The sequence below is a fragment of the Lynx rufus genome, unplaced genomic scaffold (assembly GCF_022079265.1).
Source record: "Lynx rufus isolate CCGP_SWC_20201006 ecotype Redwood Valley unplaced genomic scaffold, mLynRuf1.p SCAF_30, whole genome shotgun sequence".
NCBI lineage: Eukaryota > Metazoa > Chordata > Mammalia > Carnivora > Felidae > Lynx > Lynx rufus.
Window position 1 is genome coordinate 463148 of NW_025814846.1, and position 23903 is coordinate 487050.

Consider the following 23903-nt stretch of genomic DNA (forward strand, 5'->3'; position numbering starts at 1 on the left):
CACCCAGGAGCCCCATAACTAATGTATTTAGATCATTTATATTCAGTGTAATTTTGATATGTTAGGGATTAAATCTACCATTTTATTTTTTGTTTCTCTTTGTTCCTTCTGTTCACTGTCTATTTTATTCTTCCTCCTTTACTGTTGGTAAATTTATACCTTTGTTCAAATTTCATTTTGATTCATCTTTAGTGGTTTTGATTGTATCTCTCTGTGTAGGCTTTTTAGTAGTCACTCTGGGTATATATTATATATACATAATTTACCACAATCCACTGGTATCAATATTTTACCAGTTTGAGTGAAGTGTAGAAACCTTACCTACTTTAAGTCCTTTCCCCTCTCCTCTTTATAACATAATTGTCTTAAATATTTCTTCTACATACATTTAGAACTGCATCAGTGTTATAATTTTTGTTTCAATCATCAAACATAATTTAGAAAACTGAAGATGAGAAAAATCTATTGTGTTTATTCATATTTTTAGTCTTTCCATTGTTCTTTCTTCCTTCCTGATGTTCCAAGATACCTTCTTTTATCATGACCTTTTCATTTCAAAACCTTCCTTTAGCTATTCTGTTAGGGTAGGTGTGGTGGCAACAAGTGCTCTTAGTTTTCCTTCCTCTGAGAATATTTTTATTTCCCCTTCATTCCTGAAAAAAATGTTTTCATGGATCTAGAATTCTGGATTGACAGTTACTTTCTTGCACCACCTGAAACATATTTTACCACCTCCTTCGGGCCTCCATGGATTTTGATGAGAAAACCACTGTCATGTGAATATCTTTCCCTTATAGTAAGGCTTTGTTTCTGTTTTGCTGCTTTACATTCTTTTTTTTTTTTAACTTTTCAGGAATTTGATTATGATGGGTCTTGGTGTGGATCTCTTTGTATTTATCCAGTTTGGGGTTCAGTCAGATTCTTGAATCTGTAGGTTTATATCTTTTGCCAAATTTGGGGAATCATTAGCTATTATTTCTCCAAATTCTTTTTCAGTCCCATTCTCTTTCTCCTTGCCCTCTGGAACTTTGGTGACATGAATATTAGATCTTTTATCATAGTTCCACATGATCCCTGAGGTTCTCATTTTCTCAGACTATTTTTTGTCTTTTATTCAAATTGGTTAATTTCTATTGTTCTGTATTCCAATTTACTGATTTTCCTCTCCCACTTCTCTCCACTGTGCTGTGGAGCCCATCTGTTGGGTTTTTTCTTTCACTTATTGTATTTTTTAGTTGTAAAATTTCCATTTCGTTTTTCTTTATTTCTTCTATTTCTTTGCTGAGACTTATTCTTTCATTTTTTTTCAAGCAAGTTCATAATTGCTCAGTGAAGTATTTTTATGATGACCCCTTTAAACTCATTGTCAGGTATTTCCAACATCTATGTCATCTCTATGTTGGCATCCATTAATTGTCTTTTTCCCATTCAAGTTGATAGTTTCCTGTTTCTTGGTACGAGTGATTTTCTATTGTATCCTGAAATTTTTAGATCTTTTTATGAAATCTGCATCTTATTTAAATCTTCTGTTTTAGCAGGCTTCCAATAACATCATGCTTGCAGAGAAGGGGGGGGCACCACTCCATTACTTCCAGGTGGGGATAAAAATCTAGGTTCCCCACTCAGCTGCCATTGACAGCCTAGGGAGAGGTGGGGCATCTCATCTGCTAGACAGGAGTGGAAATTCAGGCTCCCCATTAGAACTCCACTGATACCATCCTGGCTAGGAATGGGAATAGCATTTCATTACTGCTCCCCATGTAGTCTCTAATGATGGCAATGAGTGGGCCTCCTTGCCATTGAGATAAAAGTTCTGGCTTTCCACTCTACCTTCTCTGACACTATTCTGGGATAGAAGAGGAGCCTGGTAACTGTTAAGCTAATTTTTTATTTCAATGTTTCATACATGTAACAAATATGTATTTGGTGTTAATATGTGCCAGGCACTATTCTGGGCACCGGTGATAGAGATGTAAATAGTAGGACAGGTAGGGGCACCTGGGTGGCTCAGTTGGTTGGGTGACCGACTTCGGCTCAGGTCATGATCTTGCAGTTTGTGAGTTGGAGCCCCGCATCGGGCTCTATGCTGACAGCTCAGAGCCTGGAGCCTACTTCAGATTCTGTGTCTCCCCCTCTCTCTACCCCTCCCCTGCTTGCGCTCTGTGTCTCTCTGTCTCTCAATAATAAATGTTTTAAAAAAATTTTTTAATTTAAAAAAATAATAGGACACGTAAAGGTCTTGCCCATCATGGAGCTTACATTCTAGTGGGGAAGATAGACAATAAGCAAATGAATAAATATTTAATGTTGGTTACTGATAAATTTCAATGGGGTGCTATTTTAGATAGGTGGTCAGTAAAGGCCTCGCTGAGGAAGTGACATTTGGGAATAGAGCTTAATGTAGTAAGGTAAGGAGCTTTGCAAAAATTGGGGTGAAAAACATTCTAGATGAAGAAAAGAGCAAGACCAAAGACCCTATGGCAGGAATGGATCTGGTGTACAGTTGACCCTTAAACAATGTGACAGTTAGGGGCACCTACCCCCTACATACTTGAAAAACATCTACATATAACTTTTGTTTGTCTTGGTTTTTTTAATTTTTGTCTTTGTTTGGTTTTTGGTGTCCCTGGGTGAGCATGAATGCATATAGCTTTTGAATCCCCAAAAATGTAACTACTAATAGCCTACTATTGACCAGAAAACTTACTGAAACATAGTCGATTAACATATATTTTGTATATAGATTGTATACTGTATTTTTTCCTGTTTTTAAGTTTTTATTTTAATTCCCATTAGTTAACATACAGTATTATATTAGTTTCAGGTATACAATATAGTGATTCAACACTTTCATACATCACCTGGTGCTCATCACAAATGCACTCCTTAATCCCCATCACCTATTTAACCCAGCCCCACCCACCTCCCCTCTGATAACCATCAGTTTGTTCTCTATAATTAAGAGTCTATTTCTAGATTTCTCTCTGTGTGTCTTCTTTTCCCTTTGCTCATTTGTTTTGTTTCTTAAATTCCACATATGATGAAATCATACTTGAAATTATATTTGTCTTTCTCTGACTTATTTTTCTTAGCATTATACTCTCCAGATTTATCCATGTTGTTGCAAATGGCAAGATTTCATTCTTTTTTTGGCTGAATAGTATTCCAGTGTGTGTGTGTGTGTGTGTGTGTGTGTGTGTGTGTGTATACCACATCTTTTTTTATCCATTCATCAATTGTTGGATGCTTGGGCTTCTTCCATATCTTGGCTATTGTAAATAATGCTGCTATAAACATAGAGGTGCATTTATCCCTTTGAATTAGTGTTTTTATATTCTTACAATAAAGTAAGGTAGAGAAGAGAAAATGTTATTACAAAATTCATGAGAAAGAATAAATACAGGAGTGCCTAGATGGCTCAGTCAGTTAAGCATCCAACTTTGGCTCAGGTCATGGTCTCAAGGTTCATGAGATCGAGCCCTACATTGGGCTCTGCACTGACAGCACAGAGCCTGCTTGGGAGTCTCTGTCTCCCTTGGTCTCTCTGCCCCTCCCCCCCTCAAAAATAAACATTTAAAAAAAGAAAGAGGAAATACATTTACAGTATTGTACTGTAAAAAATCCATGTATAATTGGACCAAAGCTCTTCAAACCAGTGTTATTCAAGAGTCAATTGTATATGTTTTAATGTGTATTGGAAAGAAATATAACTATCACATTAAACTCTGGTGATTTCACAGATATCACTTAGGATAAAGTTAAGATTTTTTAAAAAGTTGGTATAACATAGGTTTCCACATAAGTGGTATGTAAATATGACAAATTTCTTGACAGTATTGAAGTTTGGGAAACAAATCTGTCTCTGAGGTAGATAATGTTATTAGCTCCATTTAACAGATGAGAGAACCAAGGCTTAGGAAGATTGATTAGTTTATGCAAGTTTAGAGCAAGTGAGGGATCTGGAATTCCACTTAAGAAACTGAAGGTCATGCCCAACTTTTAAAAGAGAAAATATGGAATTTTCCTTCTTCCTGGTGGGAGTTGCTGTTGTTATATATAACAAACCAAGGAATTTTGAAGAATAAGTGGAGGCTTTTAATGTGTTTAATTTTTTTTCTGTTTTCCCAAAGTACATGCCTAAAGCAATTATATCACTTATTCCCCTCCAGCTTTTAGCTCTAAAATAATCAAGAGACAGGACGCCTGGGTGGCTCAGTCAGATGAGCATCCAAATCTTGATTTAGGCTCAGGTCATGATCCCAAGGTCATGGGATCGAGCCCCACATTGGGCTTCATGCTGAGGTGTAGCCTGCTTGAGATTCTCTCTTTCCCTCTGTCCCCTCTCCCCCACTCATGCTGTCTACTAAAATATTTTTTTTATTTTTTTAATGTTTATTTATTTTGAGAAAGAGAGACAGAGCACCAGGAGGGAAGGGGCTGAGAGAAAGGGGGAGACACAGAATCTGAAGCAGGCTCCAGGCTCTGAGCTGTCAGCACAGACCAAATGCAGGGCTTGAACTCATGAGCTGTGAGATCATGACCTGTGCCAAAGTCAGAGGCTCAACGAACTGAGCCACCCAGGCACCCCTCTCTAAAATAAATTTTTAAGAAATAAAATAATCAGGGGACAAAAGAGAGGTCAGAACTTATTAGAGAGGAGGCTCTTAACTATTAAGAACTAGCTGAGGGTTGCTGAAGGGGAGGAAGGGGGATGGGTTAAACCGGTGATAGGGATTGAGGAGGGCACTTGTGATGAGCACTGGGTATTGTATGTAAGTGATGAACCACTAAGTTTTACTCATGAAACTAATATTACACTATATGTTAACTAACTATAATTTAAATAAAAACTTGAAACAGTAAAAGAATAAAGTAAACTGCATTTTTCTATTTAAAAAAAAGAACTTATTAGAGAAAATAAGGTAAAACACTCAGAGTTCTGGAATGCTTTACTGTTGACAATTCCCTCAATCTACCTGGAGGCCCTTTAACCAACTGAGATTCAGGTACTGTCTTTAGCATAGCTGCCAAATCCAGCAGTGCCAATAGGCATTTTATGCCAGAGTAAACAGGCCCAGCCTCCATGGCCTTGATGCTGAGGGACAGTCTTTGCAGGACTCTCACCGCAAAGTTCCAGGGCAAGCTCTACAGACATCCCATCCTCTGGACTCCTCTGCTATACCTGGGCAGGGACATCTGCAAGCTACAGTCAGGCCACCAAAGGAGCTCTCAGTGTTTTAAGAAAGAGAAGCATCTTTATAGGCTTCTGGTTTACCCACATCCTTCTGCCTCTATGCAGCTGCAAGCATATTTTGGAGGGAGATTTCATAAAGATTTCAAAATTGAGTTAGAATTTCAAGTCTATTGTGACATGCAAATTAGTCCTGCTTGCCCGTTGGCAGCAATGCAGCTGAAGTGCCTAGAGACGGGCCATAAAATGAAAACATCAAAGTGATTAAATGTGCCCGAAGAGCATAATTGAGTGCATGAATAAGAGAAAATAAAACAAATTGATTTTCTCCAGTGCCAGAAAAACAGAATAATTGAGAACAAAATAATAGACTTTGAAGTAATCAAAATGAGGAATGTACCATAGTGACATAGAAACAGCCAGTTGTGGGGGAGATTTATTGTGTTTCTGTTATCATTTTTACAACTTTAATTTCATTAGCTAATAAATACAAATCAATTGAAAAATCAGTCAACCAGAAAGAAGGCAGTCCCAAGCCAAGATTTTTATTCACATCTCTAAAACAGGCTGAGGCAGTGATCCTTAGTCTATTTTCATAGGCACACATATCCCCCATGAGCTGGAAAACAAGTTCTGGGAGGCCTCTCTGCTTTGGAGGTGATGATGTTCTGTTCTGGCAGTCGCTTTCCACATTATAAGTTTACAGATTCAACTTTCAAAAGGGTGACTTTTATACCCTGCCAAGATTTCCAACAGAATTGCCTGAGTACGGCATCTTGGTTTACAAAGATGACGTTTTCATGGCACTGACCAGCTCCTATGGTCTTGCACTGGGTCTTTCTGAATTTGCGCAGTGGAGGCAGCGGCAGGTCCAGCAACAACAGCAGGATTACCTGCCACTCTTCAATACTGATGAGCATCTGTGGCTCACTGCTACCATGGTCATCCCCCCACCCCCTTACGCCCTCCCCTCCACACACACATGCTCATGTGCAGTACATGAAGATCTATTCTAAAACACATAAAGGCCAGCAAGAGTATGACACCCCTTTGGTTTCCAGCCTGGCAACCATGATGCTGGGGAAATCAGGGGAGGGAAGCTGGGCTGGGAGACTTCTCATGCTGACTGTAGCAACAGAGCACTGGGGACAGCAAGCTATGCTGGGACCGGGTGTTGGAACGTCACACAGCAAGCATGAGATCAATGCAGAACTATTTTTATGGCTCCTCCAAGGAAAGAATCCATCCACCCTACTCTTCAGCTGTTCATGGCTGGGCTCGGTGGCCCTTCACCTCAGGATCCACAGTGGTGGCTAATGTGACTCAGATTGCAGTTTTTTCCTTTCACAGACCCTTGAGCTGCTCTGGCAGCTGTTGGCACTTCCAGATGTTCATGACACACCCTACCTTCAGGGCTCCACAGTTAGCAGCCATGCCTTTGGCTCCAGTAAAGGTCTTTGGGACCATTGGGACTGTAAACCGTGGTCTACAGGAGGAGTTGGCAGTGCTGAGACTGGCACTACTTGCTGGCTCAATCAGGATGGCATAGTTAATACATTGTGCCTGCCAGGCAATTTGTGCTGGAAAATTTATCTTACAGGAAGCACCTAGATGCTGAAAGGAGTCTCTCTGACCTTCTGGTGGCATCTGAGGCCTAATCATGATGTGCATTGAGGTGAACAGGGAATGTTAGCATTTAGCTCCTTTGTGCAAGAAAAAAGTTTATCCCCAGTTCAGGCCTAAAACCCCAACTTCCATTTCCTACTGGTGTTTGGGTGGAGCAAAACGGAGCAAATGAATTTCACAACTCTGAAGCATTATACAGATGTAAGGCTGTGTTATTCTTCCTGCCACTGCTATTCCCATTATCCTGGATTTCCCAGCCCAGAATTTTTGTCTGAAAAAGAAATATGGAGAAAGCACATGGACCAAGGAACCTGGAGCTGCGACTCCAAAACGGCTGGAAGGCATTGCCCAGCCCAGCAGATAAAGCACTCCAGGCCAAGCTCCACAAGCTGGCTAGCAGACAAGCAGCCCACTCCTGTGATGTCACCTCTACAGTTACTTGTGCCTATCCCTCCACATGGAGCCAGCAGATTTAGGCACAGGAGGGGAGAAAAAATGAATCATAAGCTATTTTAGAAATTACTTCAATTCTGTTTGAGACTGCAGTAGTCCCTTGCAAGCTAAGACCAGAAGCTTGGTGGGATTAATCCACAGCCTCAGGTTCTAATTCAGGTCAGAGGCTGACAAGTGGTAATTGGTGGTTATACTTAATTGTCATTGAAAGGCTTCCTGATGACAGGAGGGATCTACATTCCAAGGCAAGCAATACAGTTGATAATTAAGAGCTTAAATTAAATCAGCCATCCATATCAGCACATGCCCAAGGCTTCGTAGAAGTCTCCTGTTCTGCCATTGTTCCTAGGTAGAGTGTGAGACCCTCAAGCATGATTAGGAGGGTAGCAGCTGGAAAACTTCCTCTAGCCCTAGACCGTGCTAGATGGGCCTCCTCCCCATCTTAAAATCATTCAGAGGCTCCCCATAGCTTCTAGGGTAAGGCCAAAGCCTTCTAGGTCCTTGGTGATCTGGCCTCAAACCATCCCTTCAACCTCATTGCCCGCCTTCCCTGACCCTCATCCTGTGTTCTGGCCACAAAAACTTTGAAGTTGCCTTTATGTATGTCTGGAACATTCTCTCCTCCTTGCCCTTAAAGGTGCCGCCTCCTCTGTGAAGCCTTCCACACCCTTTCTTTATATGCCCTAAGCACTCTGTACAGACTGGTATTTTATTGCCTTGTTATGGACTAGGATGTGTTTGCCTCCAAAAGTGCCTTCCTCACTGGACAGAGAACTTCTTGAGGGCAAGAACTATTTTTCGTTCTCCTGTGTGACCTCAGCACCCAGCACAGGGTCTAGCCCATTGTAGACACCAGTAAAGATTTGTGAAATGAATGGACAGAGACGGGGACAAAATTAGGTTGAAGGAGCTGGATGGCAGGGGGTGGGTGGGGTACTATCCACTATTCTCAGATACTAGAGGCAGAACAGCCTGGGCACCAGCTGTCCAAGAGCAATCCCTACAGTGACTTTTCCCAAAATGTGCCTCACATACCTCTGTATGAGAGAAAATTTGAGGTGACACAAAGATATTTTCCATTTTAATAACTATATTAATTTTAATGTATTTTTAATGTTTATTTTTGAGAGAGAATGAGACAGAGCATGATCAGGGGAGGGGCAGAGAGAGGGAGACACAGAATCCAAAACAGGCTCCAGGCTCTGAGCTGTCAGCACAGAGCCCAACTCGGGGCTCAAATTGGTCAACCAAGAGATCATGACCTGAGCCGAATCGGACACTTAACCAACTGAACCAGCCAGGTGCCCCTAATGTATGTTTTAAAATGTACTAAACACATCAAGTCCGTTGATGATGATGATTACTACTACTACTTAGTATAGATGAGGCCCAAATAGGTATTAAAAGTTCTAAAGTGAGCTGATATAAAGAAAAATATTGTCACTATCAATACAGGTAGTCATATGACAACATACCTGAAAGAGGTACCCATATCATGGAAGTTTGGGAAACACTTTTCAACAGTCCTAAATTTACTTCTGTGTTCCTCTGTGGTGCCACTCGGCCTCCAAGTACTCTGGGATCACCCCAGCATTCCTCCAAACTGCTATGACACTGATTTTCTTCAGAAGTCATTTGCCACTTGGCCTGGTGGCATGGATGCTCCTTTTGTAAGCATATGTTGGCTCTCCCCAACAAAATTTATAAGAGGCTAAGAGCAATGACCAAACTTTAAGCCTCTGTGAGCTGAATAGGAAAGTGCTTTATCAGCTGCCCTATAGATCTACAGATGTCCATTTCTTCAATGAATATTTTTGGGCACCTATTATGTGCCAGGAAGTGTTGAGGGTGCTAAAAGTAGAGTGATGAACAAGACAGACAAGGGTTCTGCCCTCATAGAGCTTGTGAGTGGATACAGACATAGTCAAATAAACACACAAGATGTTTTCAGTGTGCTAAGTGCATTGAAGAAAACTAAACACAATAATGTGACAGAAAATAGTGACAGGGTGGGGGTGGCCACATAGATTGGCATTCACAAGGCCTCTCAGAGATAACTTTTATTTCAAGAGAGAGAGAGAAAGAGTGCACAAGTGGTGGAGGGACTGAGAGAGAGGGAGACAGAATTCCAAGCAGGCTCCACACTGTCAGTGCAGAGCCTGATGTGGGGCTTGAACTCATGAACCGTGAGATCAAGAGTCACCCGCTCAACCAACTGAACCACCCAGGCACTCCAGAGATAACTTTTGAATTGAGACCTAAATCATGAGAAGAGTCAGAAATGGGACTATCCAGGGACAGAACATTCCAGGCAGAAGGAACAGCAAATGCAAAGAAGGGGAAAACCCTAAGGGGGAAAAATGACTCGTGTGTTCTAGCAACACAAAGAAGCCCTATGTGGCTAGAACAGAGTTAAGTAAGAGGGTGGTGGTAGGAGACAGGAGATAGCCACCAGAACCTTCAGGGCTTGGCAGCTAAGTAGTTTGGATTTTATTCCAAGTGTGATTAGAAGCCATAGAAGATTTTGAACATAGAAGTGATGTGGTCTGACCTAAGTTTTAACAAAACATTCTAGCTGCTATATAGAAAATAGGCTGTAGGGAACAAAGATGGAAGCAGAGAGACCAATTTTGAGACTATTAGGGTTGTCCATGCACGAGGTGATAGTGGTTTGGAGTAAAGTTAGAGCAGTGAAGGATGGACAGAAGTGGGTGGATTTGGAACCTATTGTGGAGGTAGAATTGACAGGACTCACTAATGGATTGAAAGGGAGGTTGTAAATGAAGGAGGAAATACAGATGACCCCTAGTCAATGTCACAGAGAAAAAAAAAGCCCAAGGAACTGTTCCATGTCTGCACTGTCCAATATAGTCACCACTTGCCACACATGGCCATTTAAATTGAAGTTAATTAAAATTAAATAAAATTTAAAATTCACCTCCTCACTTGCATTAGCCATATTCCAACCTCTCAATAGCTGCATGTAACTAGTGCTACCATCTTGGGCGGCATAGCTATAGAACAGTTTAATCATAACAGGAAGTTCTATTGGACCATGCTACTCTATATTTTAAAAAGTAAAGAATACAAGAATAAAAAGACAAGCCACAGACTGGGAGAAAAATTTGCAAAATGCATATCTAATAAAGGATGGGTATACAAAATATACAAAGAACTCTTAAAACTCAACAATAAGAAAACAATAACCCAGGGTGCCTAGGTGACTCAGTCATTTAAGCATCCAACTCTCTTGGTTCTGGCTCAGGTCATGATCTCACAGTTCATGAGTTCAAGCCCAACATCGGGCTCTGCACTGAGGGCACAGAGCCTGCTTGAGATTCTCTCTCTGTCCCTCTCTCTCTCTCTCTCTCTCTCTGCCCGTCCCTCTCTCTCTCTCTCTCTCTCTCTCCCTGTAAATAAACATTTGTTTAAAAAAGAAAACAATAACTCAATTAACAAATGGGCCAAAGACTTTAACAGACACCTCACCAAAGAAAATAGACAAATGGCAAGTAAGAGTATGAAAATATGCTCAGTATCATGTCACTAAGGAATTGCAAATTAAAACAATGAGATACCACTACATGCCTATTAGAAGACCTAAAACCCAAAACACTGACAGCACCAAACACTGATGAGGATGTGGAAAAACAGCAACTCTCATTCATTGCTGGTGGGAATGCAAAATGGTACAGCCACTTTGGAAGACAACTGGCAGTTTCTTCCAAAGGTTTTTTTAAGTTATTTACTTATTTTGAGGGGGGAGGGGCAGAGAGAGGGAGAGAGTCCCAAGCAGGCTCTGCACTGTCAGCACAGAGCCCAACACGAAGCTCGAACCCACAAACTGTGAGATCATGATCTGAGCTGAACCCAAGAATCAGACGCTTAACCGACTAAGCCACCCAGGCGCCCCTCTCCCAAAGTTCTAACATACGATCTAGCAGTCACACTCCTTGCTAGTTACTCAAATAAGTTGGAAACTCATGTCCAACCAAAAACCTGCATATAAATATTTATAATTGCTTTATTCATAATTGCCAAAACTTGGGAGCAACGAAGATGTCCCTCTGTAGATAAATGGATAAACAATTATGGTATAGCCAGACAATGGAATGTTTGCCAGTGTTAAAAACAAATGAACTCTCAAGCTACAAAAAAGATGTGAAGGAAACTTAAATGCAATTGCTGAGTGAAGGAAGACAGTCTGTAAAGGTTACACACTGTATGATTTCAACCATATGACATTCTCAAACAGGCAAAACTACAGACAGTAGAAAGGTCAGTGGGTGCCAGGGCTTTGGGGAAAGGAAGGGACAGATGAATAGATGCAGCACAGGATTTTCAGGGCAGTGAAGCTATTCTGTGTGATACTGTAATGGTGGATACATAACGTTATACACTTAAGTGTCTGACTTTGGCTCAGGTCATGATCTTGTGGTTCATGGGTTTAAGCCCCGTGTCAGGCTCTGTGCTGACAGCTCAGAGCCTGGAGCCTGCTTCAGATTCTGTGTGTCTCTCTCTCTGTGTCCCTCCTCCACTTGCATTCTCTGTCTCTCTCTCAAATAAATAAATAAATAAATAACATACACTTGTCAAAACTCATAGAATTATACGAGAGTGAACCTTAACGTAAAGTATGGATTTTACTTGATAATAATGTGTTAATATTCATTCCTCAATTATAACAAATGTACCACGCTAATGCAAAATGTTGATAATAGGGGAAACTGCTAGGGGAGGCAAGAGGCAGGAGGATATGAGTATTCTTGGTACTTGCTCAGTTTTTCTGTAAACCTAAAACTGCCCTAAAAATAAAGTCTACTAATTAAAAAAAAAAAAAGACTAAAGAAAGTGCTCACTAGCACCTAGTGCCTGGCAAAGAATACATACTCCATAAATGTTTATTGAATAAATGCATGAACAAATGAGTCAGTTGATCGATGAATTGATAGAACCCAGGCCTCCTGAGTACTGCTTCAGTCCTCCTTCTTCTACATCAGAGGTGGAATGATCATATACTTTGTTGTCCAAACCGAGATATTTGAGGGTAAAATGGGGTGTTGTAGTTGGAGTCCAGAATTGTCACAGAGATAATCCAAACATCACAAACTGGGAGCCTATGAGCCACATCTTGCCTCCAAAGTTGTTTTATTTGGCCTCACATATTGATATCTTAAAAATTGAAAATTGGGGCACCTGGGTGGCTCACTTGGTTAAGCCTCTGACTTTGGTTCAGGTCATGATCTGGTGATTTATGAGTTCCAGCCCCGCGTCGGGCTCTGTGCTGACAGCTCAGAATCTGGAGCCTGCTTCAGATTCTGTGTCTCCCCCTCTCTCTGCCCCTCCCATGCTCATGCTCTGTCTCTCTCTGTCTCTCCATAATAAATAAACATTTAAAAAAAATTTTAAGTGTAAATCAATTTTCCATATTTAACACTGCAGAAACTTTACATAAAAATGTGAATTTCTGGAGCACCTAGTTGGCTCAGTCAGTTAAGCATCCAATTCTTCTTTTTTAATGTTTTTATTTTATTTTTGAGAAGGAGAGAGAGACAGAGCATGAGCAAGAGAGAGGCAGGGACAGAGGGAGACACAGAATCCAAAGCAAGCTCCAGGCTTCAACTGTCAACACAGAGCCTGATGCAGGGCTTGAACCCGCAAACCGTGAGATTATGACCTGAGCCAAGGTTGGAGGCTTAACTGACTGAGCCACCCAGGCATCCTTTTTTTTTTTTTTTTTTTTTTTAATCATCCAACTCTTGATTTTAGCTCAGGTTATGATCTCGCAGTTCATGAATTCGAGCCCCACATCGGGCTCTGTGCTGACTGCATAGAGCCTGCTTGGGATTCTCTCTCCCTCTCTGTCTCTGTCCCTCTCCTTCTCTTTCTCTCTCAAAATAAATATACTTTTTAAAAGTGTGAAGTTTTAATCTCTCTTGGAAAATAGATCTGGTCACACTAGGACCAACTTCCTGCTCAGTAGTAAATGTGAGACTGGGTAGCAACTGCCTCTTTTGTGAAAATGTACCTTCCTCTTTGCCACAAACCCCACCATTCCCTGTTGCATCTCCTACCATACGCCAAGTGTGAATTTCCATTTATCATCTCACATATGCTGTTTTGCTTTTGTTTTCTTTTGTAATAGAAGTAAGAAAAGAGGGAACTATTCCTTCTATTCAGGTCATGATTGAAAGTAAGAAAAAGAACAAAGGATCAAGAAGGCTCCATATGTCTTGCCCTAAATATGCTTTACTCACATACAGTACATCCTTGACCTCTATAAGCATTTACATTTGCCTCCTCTGGTCTGTACTCTGTCTTCCCAGGCCCTAGACCATGCTGGCCTTTAGAATTTTCTCAGGCTGCCACCCACTGCTGGAAAAGCTAGATGTAGGGGGGAAACAATGGGCATTATTTAAGCTTACATTTTTATTGTTACCCAAACTCAATATTGCTCATCATCAACTTTTGGTGGAAATTATTTCTGTTGTTTTTCTTAATTGCCTCCAAATGTAACTGGAGAGTGAGACAGAACAGCAGAGAATACAGCACCCACCTTTCCTTTCTGTGAAGATGTGTTGTTGGAGTACTCAGACATGAAATTTTGTTTCTCTGTGCATTCACTCAGTCATCAAGCTCTGGCTACACTTACAGATGCAAGGACCCCTAGCTTCAGCATCAGGATCCCCTATAGGTTTTCCTCAGAAGAAGCAACAATACAAGCAAAGGCCCACATGGAGATGGGAAAGTATGGATGGGGCAAATTTAAGCTAAGGGGTTGGACTTCATTTATAGGTAGTGAGAAGCTGTTGAAGGATTTTTGGAGCAGAGAAGGCATGTGAACACAGCTACCAATGGTGTGCGGGACAGCTCCAGAGGCAGGAGCAGCAGTTAAGAGACTATTGCAGTAACCTGAGTGATGAGATATGTGACTAAGTTGGGGAGGGTGGAATAGAAAGGAGAAGACGGAGGTGGGGAGGAGCGCCTGGTTGGTTCAGTTGGTTAAGCATCCGACTTGGGCTCAGGACATGATCAAGCAGTCCATGAGTTTGAACCCAGTGTCGGACTCTGGGCTGACAGCACAGAACCTGGTTGGGATTCCCTCTCTCTCCCTCTCTCTGCCCCTCCCCCACTTGCTCCCTCTAGTTCTCTCTGGATCAAAATAAATAAATAAACATTTAAAAAAGGAAAGGGAGGACAAAGTTGAGAGGCATCTTGAGATTAGGCTTGGCAAATCATTAGATGTGGAGGAGGCTTGAACCAAGAGATGAAGAATCAAAGATTATCCAGAGATGATGAGCCCTAAGGGTTTAAAACACCAAAACTGTGATCCAAAAAATTAAATTTTGTTTTGCAACAGTTAAGAGAAAAAAAAGACAAGTTACATATTGAGATAAAATATTTTCAAATCGTGCACCTAACAACAGATGTGTATCTAGAATATATAAAGAACTCTCCAAACTCAACAGTAAAAAAAAAAAAAAATCCAATCAGCAAAAGACATGAAGGGGATATACAGACCACAAATAAGCACATGAAAAGATGTTCAACATCATTCACCATTAGGAAAATGCAAATTGAGACCACAGTAAAAGATCTCTACACACATATAGGAATGGCCAAAATAAAAACTGGTGAAACCACCAAATGCTGACAAAAATGCTGAGAAACTAGATCCCTTATACATTGCTGGTGGAAATGCACAATGGTATGACCACTCTAGAAAACAGTTTGACAGTTTCTTATCAAACCAAGCATGCAACTACCATATGATACAGCAATTGCTCTCTTGGGCATTTATCCCAGAGAAATGAAAACTATGGTCACAAAAATTTCTACATGGATGTCCATAGCAGCTTTATGTGTAATAGCCCCACATTGGAAACAATGCAGATGCCCTTCAATGGCTGATGCACACTCTGGTGCATCCAGACCATGGAATCCTACTCTGCGGTAAAAAGGAACAAACGTAACATACAACTTGAATGGATTATAAGGGCCATATGCTGAGCAAAGAAAGCTAATCTCGGGGGCACCTGGGTGGCTCAGTTAAACGTCCAACTTTGGCTCAGGTCATGATCTCACGGTTCATGAGTTTGAGCCCCACATCAGGCTCTGTGCTGACAGCTTGGAGCCTGGAGTCTGCTTTGGATCTGTGTTTCCCTCTCTGTCTGCCCCTTTACCACTCATGCTCTGTCTCTCTCTCTCTCAAAAATAAATACATATTTTTAAAAAAATTTATGAAAAAAAGCCAGTCTCAAAAGGTCATATACAAAATTATACAACTGGAGACCAGATTGATTGTTAGAGGTTAGAGATTAGGGGGGAGTTACTATAACAAGGTACCATGAGGGGAATCCTTGTGGTGATGGGATAACATTCTGTATCTTCTTGTGGTGGGGATTACACAAATCTACATGTGATAAAACTGCAGAGAACTGTACATTTACAAACACACACACACACACACAAATGTGTGCATGTAAAACTGGTAAAATCTGAATGTGGTCTGTGAATTGTACCAATATCAATTTCCTGGGTTTGATATTTAAATAATCATTATGAAAAATGTTGCCACTTGAAGAAACTTATTGAAAGGTACCTCTTGGTATTTTTTTCAACTTCCTATAAATCTATAATAATTGAAAAATTAAAAAGTTAAGTACTCCCCCTAAAAGGAATAAGTTGTTGATACACCTAAAAGTTTGCATGACACACAAAGGAAGTGTGTGGCATGAAAGAAGCCAATCATAAAAGGTTATACACTGTGGTTTTTTTAATTTTTTAATGTTTATTTTTCAGACAGAGAGAGAGAGAGCACAAGTGGGGGGGGGGGTTGGGCAGAGAGAGAGAGAGACACAGAATCCGAAGCAGGCTCCAGGCTCTGAGCTGTCAGTGCAGAACCCAATGCGGGGCTCAAACTCAAGGACCGCGAGATTATGACCAGACCTGTGTTGGACGTTTAACTGCCTGAGCCACCCAGGTGTCCCTACACTGTGTTTTTATTCCATTTAAATGACATTCTGAAAAAGACAACACATAGTGATGGAGAATAGATCAGTGATTGCCAGGTGGTAAGAGAGGAAGGAGAGGATGTGACTGCCAAGGGATAGCTTAGGGAATTTTAGAGGGTAATGGGACTATTCTGTGTCATAAATCTATACATGTGTTAAAAATCATAGAACTATCCATACAAATCAATTTTCTTGTATGTTAAGTTAAAAATAAAACTAGAGGGTGCCTGGCTAGCTCAGCCAGAAGAGCATGCAACTCTTGATCTCAGGGTTGTGAGTTTGAGCCCTGCGTTGGATGTAGAGATTTCAAAATACATACATACATACATACATACATACATAAATCTAGATAGGCAAGTGGGTGCTGATTTGTTTTTTCTTTCATTCCTACCTCAATTTACTCAGCCATTTGTTGAGCACCTGCTGTGTGTGAGGCACTGTGCTAGACTTTAGAGATCAATCAAAAGTAAGACAGCCCAAGGGTGCCTGGGTGGCTCAGTTGGTTAAGCTTCTGAGTCTTGATTGCAGCTCAGGTCGTGATCTCATGGTTCATGGTATAAAGCTCTATGTTGGGCTCTGTGCTGACAACATGAGAGCTCTCTCTCTCCCTATCTCTCTGTCTCCCTCCCTCTCTCTCAAAATGAATAAATAAACTTAAAAAGACAGTAAGACAGGGGTGCCTGGATGGCTTGGTCAGTTAAGTGTTGACTTCAGCTCATGTCATGATCTCACAGCTCATGAGTTAGAGCCCCAGCTGACAGCTTGGAGCCTGGAACCTGCTTTGGATTCTGTGTCTCCCTCTCCCTCTCTGCCCCTCCCCTGCTCACACTCTGACTCTGTCTCTCTCTCTCAAAAAAAAATAAACATTTAAAAAAAATTTTTAAATGTAAGACAGCCCAGGTACCTGTCTTCATGGGGCATTCTTCCTCTTTCAGAGGAGAAGCTGTCAGTAGTGTCTGGAGCCCAGTGTTTGGGGAAGTGGGGCAAGAAGAAAGCTGTGGAGAGACCAAGTGAGCAAATTTTTCATTCCTGGAGCTCAGTCCTATAGGATTTCAAGTGCTCACTTATCCCTAAAAGACTCTTAGGCCTGAGTGCAGGGGAGGGGGGAAGCTCCCAATTCATATTTCATGGGTCATCACAAGAGAAACTGCTAGAAGTGTTGTGGCCTGCTAAGTCAGGAAGAAATGTTGAGAGTGGGGGAAGATTTGATGCAGTTAGTGAAGAGTGAATTCTGAAAAGTTGCCTGAATTTGTGTGTGTGTGTGTGTGTGTGTGTCTTAAATAATCATCTGTTTAGCCCATGACTCTGTAGATTGGCAATTGGGCTGGGCTCAGCTGGGCGGTTCTTCTGCTGGTTTTGGTGGGGTTCACCCAACACTGCAGTCAGCTGGCTGCCAAAGGCCTCACTCACTTGTCTGGTGGGTAACTGGTGGTTGTGAGGGTAACTGAACCATGTGTCTCTCACCATCCAGGAGGCTAGCCTGGGCTTGTTCATATGTCAGGGTCCCTGTGTTCCCAACAGCAGCAAGAGAACAAGTCCCCAGTGCAAATGCTTTAAAAAAAAAAAAAAAAAAAAAAAAAAGCTTTATCGAGGTATAATTCATGTATGTTACCTGAATTTTGTTTTCTCTCCTGTTTGCAGGGAATCTGAAGCATGTGGTCTAGTTGACAAAAAGAGATCAGGTTTCCAGAGCTGAGGAACAGTGCCTGTAATGAAGACAGCGTGTTTATGCGAGCAGTGTGTGGAATTTGTGACTGCAGGGGAAATTTGGAAGAAATTACTTCCTGAAAATTTCCAAGGGGCACCATGTGGCAGCTGGCCTCCTGGGGTGAGGCAGGCAAGCACCCCAGAGGCCTCAACTAGGCCTAGGGGAAGAGAGAGATTTCCAGCATTTAAAGTGTTTATTTTTTAAAAACACACAAATGCCATTTTTAATCTTTGAAAATTATTTTTAAGCGAGTGGGGAGGGAGTATTTTTATTTTCTTAAAGGAGACATCAGAGGCTGGAGGAAAGTGTGGAGCTTGGGTCACAGGTTTGCGGGGTGGGGAGAACCAAGAGGCAGGGTTTGGGCTTCAGTACCTTCCAGATGGAGTCTTTAGGGGAGGGGGACGGGTTGGCAGAATGGGAAGTGGGGAGAAATCTACCTGTGTTGTTTTTAGGATTATGGATCTATTTTGTTTTTTAATAAAATCTTTGAAAACCTACCTCTTTGTCCCATCATCCTCTTGTAAAGTGCTCCTGACAGTGCACACAGTTCTGGACATTTCCTCTCACCGAAGTATCAAGACTAACCCTGATGCTTCCAGGTTTTGTTCTGGCCCAGTCTGGGAAGCTGACTCTGAGTGCGGGATCCCTGACCCCTCCCTGAGGAACTGGTGTGTCCCCTCTAAGTCCTGGGGACAGAAGGTCCAAGCTGTCCTGTGCCGGGGCTCATCCAGGACTCCAGAGAAGACGGGCACAGCAACCAGGGAGAGGTCCCGCTGCTGGCCCTATGGGGAGGAGCTATTCCCCTCCCTGGGAGCCCTTTAGGGATGGGAAGGGTAGAAGGCTCACAGATCTAAGGAGGCGCATTTTGATGGATAGTGAGGATACTTGCCTGTCAAATGTAGATAATCAGTACACTTGATTGCAATGGGATACAATTTTTACTGTAATCTGGGGGTGGGAGGGAGTGAAGGTGGCAAAATGTGGATGGGGAATAACAGAGAGAGAGAGAGAGAGAGAGAGAGAGTGCTAAAGCAGAAGGGACAGCAAAATATCATGATTTCATGATTTGATTCACCAAGTATTTATGAAGCTCTTTCCACTCCTGGGATTAGGATAGGAGACAAGAATGCAGCCCCATCCTGGCCATCTAGGAACTCCCAGACTGGGCAAAGGAGGAGGGAAAGAACCATATCCCGACATATTTCCACTCTGCTACCAGCATGAATCCAGAGGTGTAGGAGTGTTGAGGAAAGAGCCACTTGCCCAGCCAGGACAGCATCACGGAGCATTTTAAAGGGGGTGATATTTGAGCCAGGCCTCTTAGGGTGAGTTGTATTTCTCCAGGCCTCAGAGAGGGGGATGGGCATTCCGCAGAAGGGAGTGGAAAAAGCCTTGAACGTATCCAGGATGGGAATAGCCAAGCTTTTATTAAACAACATTGGGGCGCCTGGTTGGCTAGGAATACCAGTCACTCCAAATGCCCACTATTCTAATTATACATGCTCAGCTTAAGGGCAGTTTTACTTATACCCAAAAGAAGGGGGATTAAAAAAAAAATAAGAGGGTGGAGGCACTGAATGAGGCAGTTGGGGTGGGGGAGGCCAAGGAAGGTAAAATGGGAAGTCTGAATTCCAAGCCTACAAGAGACCACCCAGCAAGGTTTGTCTCAAAGGCTTGCTTAATCTGGTTGCGGGGAGTGGGGGTGTGGGGGGGGGGGTCCTCTATCCCAGCAATCCACGTCCAAAGCCATCACCCAAATTCCTGTGAAGGCCTCATCCCTAAGAGGTAACCAACCACCTGGTAAAGTGGTAAATGCTAGTGATCCATTTTCCTTTCAAGGAGAACAGACCTGAATGAAAAGGAACTTTTTTCCACTGGACAGCCAATGCCACCTTCTTTTCACCTTAACTAACTACTGCTGTCTTAGCCCGACCTCTGACCAACAGCACCAAAGCAAGCTGTAGCACTGACCCGCTGCTGGACATCCCAGAGGCCAGGCTTGTTCCTGACAGTGCACCACCTCAATGGCCTTCAGGATTCCTTTTTATTTGGTTCTTGTTGAAAATGTTAGGCTAGAGTACCTGGCTGGCTTAGTCGGTGGAGCATGCAACTCTTGATCTCAAGGTTGTGAGTTCCAGCCCCATGTTGGGTGTAGAGATTACTTAAAAATAAAATCTATTTAAAAAATTAAGCTAAGGGGGCACCTGGGTGGCTCGGTTAAGTGTCTGACTTTGGCTCAGGTCATGATCTCGCTGTTCGCGGGTTCAAGCCCCATGTCTAGCTCTGTGCTGGCAGCTCAGAGCCTGAAGCCTGCTTTGGATTCTGTGTCTCCCTCTCTCTTTGCCCCACCCCTGCTCACACTCTGTCTCTCTCTCAAGAATAAATAAACATTAAAAATTTTTTTAAATAAAAAAAATTAAACTGAGGGCATCTGGGTGGCTCAGTAGGTTAAGCATCCGACTTGGGCTCAGGTCATGAACTCATGGTTCATGAGTTTGAGCCCCATGGGAACTGTGCTGACAGCTCGGAGCCTGGAGTCCACTTCGGATTCTGTGTCTCCCTCTCTCTCTCTGCCCCTCCCCCACTTGCGTGTACGCGCTTCTCTCTCTCTCTCTCTCTCAAAAATAAACATTTAAAAAATCTTTTTTAAAACTAGGCTAAAAATAATCCCATAGATAAAACTAGGAATAGTTTTAACTTTTTAAAAATAAGTTGACTGTTTTTTTAAGTTTATTATTTATTTTGAGAGAAAGGCGGGGGTGGGGGGAAGAGCAGAGACAGAGTGGGAGAGAGACAATCCCAAGCAGGCTCTGCACTGTCAGCGCAGAGCCGGATGCATGGCTCAAACTCTTGAACCACAAGATCATGACCTGAGCCAAAGTCAGACACTTAAGCGACTGAGCCACCCAGGCACCCCGGAATAATTTCAAGTTTTTAAAAATTAAAATTGAAATACCCAAAGGTGGACACAGCATTCACAAAATCAGCAAGACAGATTTTTTTTTATTTTTTTTTATTTTTTAAAATTTTTTTTTCAACGTTTATTTATTTTTGGGACAGAGAGACAGAGCATGAACGGGGGAGGGGCAGAGAGAGAGGGAGACACAGAATTGGAAACAGGCTCCAGGCTCCGAGCCATCAGCCCAGAGCCTGATGCGGGGCTCGAACTCCCGGACCGCGAGATCGTGACCTGGCTGAAGTCGGACGCTTAACCGACTGCGCCACCCAGGCGCCCCTTTTTTTTTTTTTTTAATTTTTTTTTCAACGTTTATTTATTTTTGGGACAGAGAGAGACAGAGCATGAACGGGGGAGGGGCAGAGAGAGAGGGAGACACAGAATTGGAATCAGCAAGACAGATTAAGAGTTGCTCCACACAGTCTAAAGTCATCAAATTGTACACATTAAATATGTGCAGCTTTTGGTATAACAGTTATACCTCAATAAATTTGTAAAAAAAAATTGTTTTGCTAAGAATTATCATAAGTGCCTGCGGGTAAAAAAGACTGAAAGGAAATACACCAAAATATCAACCGAAGTAGGCTTCTTTGAAGGAGGAATGTGTAGGGATGGTTTAATTTTTGTTCCTTCTACTTTTCAATATTTTCCAGATTTTCTCCAGTAAGCACATTCTAGTTTTGTAATTGGGAAAATCAACTTAAAAAAAAAAAAAAAAAGAACCGATCTGTACGGGAAGTTCCAGATCAAAGTAAATTCAAGACACCCACTGAGGAATAGTTTGTGCTCAGACCCTGGGGCAGTTCTAACCACCCAGGAGGTTCTGAGCTAGAAAGAAAGATTGGTCCAGGTGGAGGGCTCCTGATTTACAAATCACTAGGCCAGAGCGGGTCTTTTTTAGATTTGTTGGCTTGAGGGCGGGGCAACTTCATACCCAGTGTGAGCCTGCCCCGGCTTCAGGAAACAGCTACCTTTGTGCTTGCAAGGACCAGCCATAATAACCATAATAATAATGCAAAGCAAGCATTGGAATATGCCCCACTTTACAAATCACTTTCTTTTATAATATGTCACTCTCCACCCTGCTGGGTGGGTATTATAATCCCCACTTTATAGATTAGCAAACTGAGGCTACAAACTGTGAAGGAACTTGCCCAGTTGCAAGGGGCAGAGGCAGGAAGCAAACCCAGCTGAAACTGCAACTTTCCTTACTTTTTCCACTGCTCCACACCTAGTGCCACTGAAATATTTTTAAACTGTGACTTCGGAGTAAACAACTTTCTTATTGCTTCCAAAGTCCAAGCTGGACCAAGCCACACTGCTCCCAGGCCCTCAGCACATAAGGACATTAGTTGTGTGCTTTTCAGCAAGTTACTCGACCCTTCTGGGTCTGTTTCCCTACCCATAAAGTGGGACAAATGATTCTTACATTTCATAGACTATCATGAGTGCTTGATGAATTATCACAAATACGACTTTGAAAAGAGCCTAAAGAGTTGTGTGCAGTTGGGACGGGGGAGGGGGAAGGCTGCCATGAAAATGGGCCTGGAAACTGAGGAAAACCCGGTGCTACCAGGATCTCAGCAGGCCTCCACTATTCCTGAGGCACTCAGGGGCGAGAGAGCCAGAGACGGAAGACTATAGTCTGTCTGCAACTCAAGGGTTAAGAAAATAACCATTAAAAAAGATATGTATATATAATGGGTATGCTTTTATTTGCATAAAACATCTTTGGAAAGATACACAAGAAACTGGGGCACCTCAGTTGCCTCTAGGCAGGGAAACCAGGTGGCAGGTGGCAGGGGAATGAGAGAGACTTGTACTGTGTTCCTTTTTGTAACTTTTGATTTCTGAACCCTGTGAATGCATTACCTGGTCCAAAAAAAGTAAATAAATAATTTTTTTCAAAAGCCAACGGAAAAATCCCAAGCCAGTTTCCCTTTGGGATTGGGGGGAGGTGGATCTGCCTCTGCTGTATTCATTGTGAGCTGTCACAGAGAGAGCAGTATATTTCCAATTCTATATTTAAAAGACTCTAAGGCAGAAAAGCTTCTTTATAAGAAAATCAAATATTGTCATTCAACAAAAATGGAAGAAGGAGGAAGAAGAAGAGGACAAGGAGAAGGAAGGGAAAGAAGGAAAGCAAACAGCCATTAGACAGAGTGGGTTTTGACATCTCTAAGCCCCTACACAGAAAGCTCCAGCAGCTTCTCCTCCCCCAGCCTTTGCTCTTGGGACAAGTCTCCAAACCTCCTGCTCAGAGCTGGGCCCCAAGATGACCAGCAGTGCCTTAGTATGCATGCAATTATACACACAGTACTTGGGTTTAAATCCCCTCCTGTCACTCACTAGCTTTGTGACATTGGCCAAGTAACTCACTGTCCCTGAGCCTTCTCTCCTCACCTATCAAAAAGGGATCATACCTGTTACCTACCTCAAGGGGAGGTTCCCAGGGATCAAAGAGATAATGAACATTGTACAGAGCGTTTTAGATATCAGTAGTAGACACTGTTTCTGTCCTTAATGTGAACCCAGTCAGGGCAGGAAATCTTTCTGAAGTTCCCTGGCTTCAAGAATTAGAGAAATAGGATGCAAATTTGTGTGGCTGCGCATTTGCACATTCTTCTGGGGCAAGGATCCATAGCTAATTTTCAGATTCTCAACACTGGGTGGGGGACGGCGTTCTATGATTCCCCAAAAGGATGAAATCTACAGATGCAGAGGTAAAGATGGATGTAAATAGAGCCTTTCAAGACAGGGCCACCTCCCTCAGGGTCTCTGCAAATGCTGGTCCTTCTGCCTGGAATGCCCAGATCTTCCCCAGATTGGTTCCCTCTCATTCAGTTCTTAGCCACATATCACTGCCTCAGTAAAATACACCGGCCACCTCATCTATTGTGGCCTCGCCGCCCTCTCTATTCCAAACAAACAAAAAAAAGCCCAAAAAAAACTATT

General features: G+C 42.3%; 1 protein-coding gene across 3 annotated transcripts in view; it reads left to right on the plus strand.

The window, feature by feature from the left end:
* Positions 1-18448, plus strand: part of HDAC8 (histone deacetylase 8) — a 228725-nt gene extending 210277 nt beyond the window's left edge. For all 3 annotated transcript variants that reach the window (XM_047092498.1, XM_047092499.1, XM_047092502.1), the window contains one exon: positions 17926-18448. In XM_047092498.1, the coding sequence (XP_046948454.1) occupies positions 17926-17948 (23 nt within the window). In that variant the 3' untranslated portion in view covers positions 17949-18448. The remainder of the gene's footprint in view (positions 1-17925) is intronic.
* Positions 18449-23903: the final 5455 nt, after the last annotated feature.